The following is a 7,333-nucleotide window of genomic DNA, read 5'->3' as shown; positions in this document are numbered from 1 at the left end:
CTTGACATCCCAAATATGGTGGCCTGCACCAGAATCATGAGACATTATTCGATCAGACAAAGCACAGGATACTGACCCCATCCGTATGTGGTCCCAAGATTGGCGGTGACGGTAGAACATACTATAAAGGCCTGTTATCACACATCAGCCGGAAGCCGCCTCAGTACATCTGCAAGGAGTCATACAATGGCGAGCACCATCAGCCAGTCATCCCACCCGGCTTTGTTCTTTATAAACAAGCGAACCCATATGCGGAGTACTACAATTACCGTACTCAGTATCAAAAGAATGATCCCAACTATGAGTAGCTGTGGACCCTGGTACTTGGGGTTTTCATAATTTGGTTTTGGCCACGACGCCACGACCGCAGCAGAAGCATTCCTCATGCTGGCGGACAAGCGACGTGTTGCTCTCGCACACAGTCGCTAGGACATGATACAGTCGTTTTGATGAAGTACCTCTAGGAATGCAAATTGAGGTATCGTGCCGACGCCAGTTTCTTGCACGGTATGTGCAGGTGGCGACAGAGAGCTGGGGGGTGTTCATCATTTTGAACTCTTCTTGACCAGGCGTTCGGAGCATGTCTGGGAACCGGAGGGACCACGGGCCCCCAGATGTGCGGGGAACGCGTCATCAACCTGGTGGCGTTTGTGGCCACAAATGAAATGCCCGCCATTATGCTTTTTGCTAGGCTGGGAGGGGACCAATAGGGCTGGAATAGACTGTTAGGCATCGCCTGGAAATGTCCAGGATGCTATTCCTCAGTTAAATACCCCTGCTTGTGGCTTCATACTACTCTTTGTTGATAGGCCCCTGCAAATAACAATAGTAGATAGCATGATTATTATTGAACGCCAGTACCATGGCGGGATAGAAAGGATCTAGGTAGTGCTGACGCCGTTGTTTGAGTCTGGGATGGTGGACTTGGACTGCTGAAAACTCCGGGGGAGCGAAACATGCGCCAGTGCAATCGATCATACCCACTAGAGCAAAGCTTGCCCTAGTGATGTATGGGAATCGAGATATGCATTTGAAAAGGCTGTTATTCCACTACCGAGGATCTATGCCGCAGTGTCCTGGGTTTGCGTCGCTCCAGGCTACCTTTGCTCTGACAACAAGCTTAGCAGTGACGCGAAAAGGATTAGCGTGTTGGGGATTCTCGACTAAGAGTAGATGGTGAATATTACATAGCCAGTGCAAGGGCGGTTCTTCGAAGAATTCGGCCCATCCCACTTCGCCTATGAAAACCGTCCAGTGGTGCGATACCAGAGTGCAGAGACAATCCGTGACATCGGGATTTTAGCAACAGGAGCGCCTTGAAGCTATACTCTCTTTGGAGAATGGAACGAGTACGAAGATGATTTGGCTATTAGAGGACCTTTTAGTGGAAAACCCCGCAGTGGCAAGGATCATATTTCTCGTACTCCTCGGCCCTCGGATACAAGCTTCGTACCTCGATGGGGGAACCGTGCACCGCCTCATCAGTGCACTAGATGGGGTTGGTATTATCAGTTTCGCTATCCTCATCTGGGAGGTGCGTCAATCATACTGGCCGCTATCGGTAAATGCCAGGGCAATACCACATTCTGTATTTCGTTTGAACCATCAGATCGCCAGAATCTACCATAGTTTCAACACGCCAATTTCAATGAGTCTACTTCGTTTAATGCTGTCCTTACCAATATCGCGTGTCCCATATATAGGTACTACGATATATAGCAAGATTGGAGGAATCAGACGTTCATTTCGTACGCATTTTGCGTATTTGCCTTTACCATCCATATACGACCCTATACAATCAAGGCAGAAGAGCTATCCATACCACGCTACTTCGCTTCAGGAAACGGCTGGGAGCAGAGATTGAGGATTTCCCGATGAGTCGAGACTTGACTTCAGACCTAATTATTTCCGCGGCTTGCAATCTGATACAGATACTGTAATGCAGTACATACAAGTCTAAACTGCAATCACCGAACATATTCACGAAATTACGCGTACTCGTCTTATAGTTTGGCTATGTTCTCAGCATTTCACACGATGTGGCGAGGAACTTCATGGGTACATAATCTATACATGGATACAGTCTCTGCTGATTCGCCAACAGGCATTGGAGTAGAGCGAGACGTGTGTGACCCTTGAGATTTTCGAGTCCCCTGCAAGGAGAAGCGGGTTCTCAACCCCCGTTTTCACTGGGCTTTGAGTTCACTTTAAGCTGGATTTGCAATCGTTCTACCTAAAGTACTAGGAGAGGAGAGCCGGTAGGACCTAATTATCCGGCTTATGCGCCTCCTAAAATGGTGTATGCGCTTACTCTACAAGATCTAGTAAAGCCTGAAAGTGGTCTGATCGCTCTATTGCTCGTTGTGACATTCCATTTCAGCATTTACTTACTTTTTAACCACGATAATGTCCAAAACTTTTTTGCTGGCGTGATGCTGCTATTTAGCACACTGTCACTGCTTCTGGCGGTCTCGCATCCTCATCCGTTTTACGCTCCAGTCTCAGATCATGAGAGTACTGGTTGGGCCCAAAGCGGATCACTCCAAAGCATCATGACATGGGATGAGTATTCTATTTCTATTCAGGGGGAGAGGCTACTCTTCCTCTCCGGCGAGTTTCACCCATTTCAGCTTCCTTCACCCAGTGTCTGGCTTGATGTCTTCCAGAAAATTCAAGCTTTGGGATAATCAGGAGCATTATTTTACTTAGATTAGGCCCTGCTTAAAGGAGAACGCGGAAAAATACACCCTGACTGTGTCTTTGCAGTAGAGGATTCTTTGATGCTGTAAGACAAGCTGGCATTTACTTAATCACACGACCAGGCCTATATATCAATGTTAAAGTCTCTGGTGGAGGACTCCTAGGATGGCTTGAAAGGCTCCAAGGGTGTTTATAAACAACTAACAAGGATTACCTCAAGGCAATAATACTATATATACTTACAGTAGGTGGTGTCATTGCAAAGGCACAAGCAACTAACAGTGGGCTAGTAATACTAGTACAACCTGAGAACAAATACTTGATGTGCTTAAATGTAACTAGTTATATTTAAAGCAACAAGCTCACAGCAAATTTCAATACTGTCAATGGTGGCTGTCTTCAGAAAGAGTACATAGCCAAAATGCAGGGATTGTCGTTCCGTTCATTAGCAATGACGCCGTTCCTAAGGGTAACTGGGCAGCGGATGGACCAGCTAGAAAAGTCCATGATAGGGGATGCGTCCAACGAAGACAAGTTCTGCCAGGAAGATATCAGCTCTAGACTGGAAAGAGCAATCTGTCATTCAGAACTAACGAGGATTCTCAGCTCCAATCTGATGTGCAACTCTCGCATCCTCCAGTCAGGATTGGAGACTGAGGATAAGACAAGGACAGTGTTAAATATAATCAATGGCCAAGACTAAAATGTCATGTTCTGCACCTGATATGTAACTAATCAAAGAAATGATGTTCATGGTTGGATATAGAGTTGCATTTGGTGCAAGTTTGGGTGAGTTTAACCTGAGTTGGCACCGAACCGCTACGGTTTTGGGTCTAAATTTTTGAACTCAGAACCAAATCAAACCTAGTGTGATTTGGTTGCAGTTTCACCGTTAAAACCCCACTACTAGCCCTAGCTCGGTATAGCGAGGCCCCTACTAACCTATCTAGGCCAGCAGTATGCCGAGGCAATAACCAGAATTTTAATAGTTTTCAGAATTCAATCTCTCCTACCTTAGGCCAATACTTTAAGCCTATTAAACAGGCTTATATAAAATTATGATTTCTTTATGGAATATATAATAATTATAGCTGTTTTAATCTATATTAGAAATATTGATTTAATATCTACTGATTTGAATGGGTGGTGGTTAAAAATATATTTAAATTATAGTGGGTATCACAGTATCAGAGCTTGGTGCCCTTATATATATATCTCCGCACCACTTTCATACCAATCTATAACTAAAGTGGTTATTCCCTTATATCTCAGCAACCACTAGGTATTTTGAATTGATATTTATATATTTAGATATCCTGATTTTGGGGCTATCTAGTGATATAAAAACTATTAGCTCAATCTGAGAAATTAGTAATTACTAAGCAAATGGGTTTTTTGCAGTTAACCGCAGACCCCCTAGAACTGACCCAGACCCGCCCCTAACCTGGTGCGATTCCCTAGGCTAGGCCCTGAGCCCGACCCCCCCGTTCGGTGAGGGTTGGGTTCGATTTTTGCGGGTCGGTTATGCAACTCTAGACCGTATATCTATTGATTCTGTACCTTTACTGTTAGAACCAACCAAACACGCGCCACCAAGGTGTTCTAATTACTTTATTATAGGGTATACTAGAACTAGCTGCCCTACGCGCCGTACTAGCTAGATCTAATAAAAATATATTGTTTTGGTTGATTTGGATGGCTTCAAACGTTCGAACGCGTCGAAATCAGATGAGGGGTGGCTCGGTTGGGAGTTATGTTAGTCAAGAGTAAATCCAAGTGACTCAGCAAGCCTTTACTGCTCTCTGACCACTTTCTCCAGACGCTCTTTGTCCATTTCTGAAAACATGGTTATGCGACATCACCTGCGGATATAAGCTCGGGGCCAGTAGACAATTTAGTAAAGATTAAATAATATAATAATCAAAAAACTCCATCTCTAAACTACAGGGCTCTCAGCCTATCTAACAGCAGCTGGATTAGCGGCCTAGTATATGTTTTACTTAGTAAAGGTATCCTTCACTACTCGCGCACCCTTATCACCACCTCTCATCACCACTCTAAGCCATCTTTCAGAGTAGTGATGAGGAGTAATAAAGTCCTCACCCACATCACCAGCACCCGCGCTAAAATCATAAGGTCGCCTTTTCAGGGGAGGGAGGCTTTTTAAGAATTTACCGCGTTCAATAATGGGTTTAAGTACGGCTGGGCGGACAGGAAGCCGTGTTCTCCACATCCTATGATCGTATGTGCTAGGATGCAGTTGTTTAGAATTTATATGCAAGGTAGTACTCCCATGAGCGTGATACCACATGGATGGAGTCAGGCCTTGGTTGACACAGACCATTCATTCGAATCTTCGGCCGGCCCAATAGCCAGACCAAGGCCGCAACACTACTTGCAAGGAGCAAGCATGCATTAATCAGCAGCGGTGGATTCTGTATACATAGGATCTGGAGGGAACGACGCAAGCCTGCAATTGAGTAATATTGAAGGTGTTCGAGAAGTCTAAGATAACCCCTGAGTAGAAGCGTGCTTTACACGCTTCCCAAAGGTCCATATTACCATACACCGTGTCTCAGGGACCGGAGAGCAAAAGAAGCTCTCAGTCACCTGATATCTATCAAGGAAGCCTCAGCGGTATTGAAGACTGATAAAGCCTCAACAATATATAGTTGCTGTACCCTGCATATCGCATTGCGAGGGGTCTTCGAGTCTACGCGTAATTTAGCATCCCAGATACTCGCTCACGCAAAACTGAAATCAAACATGTTTGCGGTGCACATGTTGAAGAAAGTCCATGCGAGATCTCTTCGATGCAGCCTTCTTAGCCTTCTTATACACGCTCAATGCCAAGCTGCCACCGCAAATCTGGGAGGTGTCACCCTCGCATTTCATATCGCATTTGTTTGCCGCGATCTCAGAGCTGCCTTCCATATTGTCACCACAGAAGCATTGGCCAGCGTACTCAGTGCCCGCCAGGCTAAAGCCTGCATTTCCGCAATACTCCATACAGCCAGTTGAAGTCACATTGCCAGTGCCCAGATCCGCGAATTGGATCCCAGTGAGCGCACGACTAGACACATTGTCGGAATAGCAGCCAAGATATGACCAGCCGATGATACTGTTTTCTGTAGTAGAGACTTGAGTAGGTGTGGTAGATAAGACCTGAGATGCAGACAGTATGCTGGTGGTAGTCGATGTACTCTGTGGATCGGATGAACTAGAGGATTCGCTCTCGCCTTGACCCCATCCAGTTGGGGGATTGTTGCCAGGCAGCTTCTCGAGAACACCGGAAATCTTCTCGGGAACCAGGTTGGCGATGTTGCAGCTGTCGGAAGAGTCGTTGATTTTGCCAGCGTCGGCGCACTTGTCCATGCCCGAATCGCCGGCATCACAGTTATCAATAATCTTTTGCAAGACGTCCACATCCCAGCCAGAGATCTAGATAATCTTGTTAGCTATAGTACCAAGGACTCATCATCATAAAAAAAACTCACAAAATCCCCGTGAAGAGAGTACCCAGTGCGGTCGCCATTTGCCAAAATGAAGGGTTGCGTGCCTTTCCCTTGCTCCCACATGTCCGCAAATAAAGGGGTGTTCCAGTAAACCTCGTAGAAGATATGGGGTACGTGAATCCATCCTGTCGGACAGTTCATTTTGCCTCCTGTGGTTCCTTTGCTGCTCGGGAACACCATATTGTTCTCGAAGTCATCGAGGCCAGCCTCGGGGTTGTAACAAGAAGGAAAGTGAATATCAGCACGCAGAGGGGATGCATATCCGTCACAGTTCATATGCGGGAAGCCAGCTCCAGCCCCAGCATTATTGGGGTCTTGAATCCCAACACCATGCAATCCATCGGAATCTGCAGGATACGAGGGAGGATCATAGGATGTCCGTGGGCATGTCCACTGAACTGGTTGAATGACGCCTTGATTCGTGTCCAGGACATTGGCAGCTCCGCCCGGTGGGGGAGTTCGAAGGCTATTGTTCCCACTGACCATGCGGAGGCCGACAGGGAAGGCTTTGATCTCATCATCGGTCGGTTCGAAACTGTTCTTTCTTAGTTGGCAACTTGATTTCTCGAAAATGCAGGACTTGAAGGGCTACGCACAAGTAGTAGACATTCATGTAAAACATGGGAACTGAGATGAAGCTTCCATTTGTGGGATCTTGGAAGTATAATGCCGGAGTCCAGTAATTGCTCTTGTCCGCCTCCACGAGGGAAGAGGTGCAACGTGAGTCCAGCAGATCATCGTTACCCATGGTCAAATTGAAGTTACTCCCCCCCTGGATCGCGTGCACATGACTGGATGCAGTACCGGGATTGATAATGGGATCCATACGGCCCATTGTTAGCGGACCCTGGCCATAGAAGTGGTTCACCGCGAACGTTCGCGAGTCCTTGGCGAATGCTGTTGCATAAAGGGCAGCGAACTGAATAGCTGTAGCTTTGAAATGCATCTTCGTATAATTCAGTCGAAGTACACCGTGGAATCAGTGAAAAGAAGGAGAAAAAAATGAATGAACCTCGTGAGTAGCCAGACTCATGAGAGAAATGAATGGAAGGTTGTGGGGAACAACTAAATGCAAAAGAAAAGAAAGTAACATGAGGGTCCTGTTTATATATCTTCAA

The 7,333-nt window shown here is 46.2% G+C and overlaps 1 protein-coding gene across 1 annotated transcript; it reads right to left on the bottom strand.

Moving 5' to 3' along the window:
- Window positions 1-5,460: 5,460 nt before the first annotated feature.
- On the bottom strand, window positions 5,461-7,161 carry ALT_0024 (DUF1996 and WSC domain-containing protein; the record flags this gene model as incomplete). Its single annotated transcript, XM_089598902.1, has 3 exons — window positions 5,461-6,141; window positions 6,198-6,750; window positions 6,812-7,161. The coding sequence occupies 3 exons, from the start codon at window positions 7,159-7,161 to the stop codon at window positions 5,461-5,463; spliced, it is 1,584 nt and encodes a 527-aa protein (XP_089456566.1).
- Between the last annotated feature and the right edge of the window lie 172 nt (window positions 7,162-7,333).

The sequence above is a fragment of the Aspergillus lentulus genome (genome assembly GCF_001445615.1).
Source record: "Aspergillus lentulus DNA, contig: Alt01, strain: IFM 54703, whole genome shotgun sequence".
NCBI classification, from domain to species: domain Eukaryota; kingdom Fungi; phylum Ascomycota; class Eurotiomycetes; order Eurotiales; family Aspergillaceae; genus Aspergillus; species Aspergillus lentulus.
The sequence above is the reverse complement of the archived record's forward strand: the minus strand, read 5'-3'. Positions and strand labels throughout refer to the sequence as shown.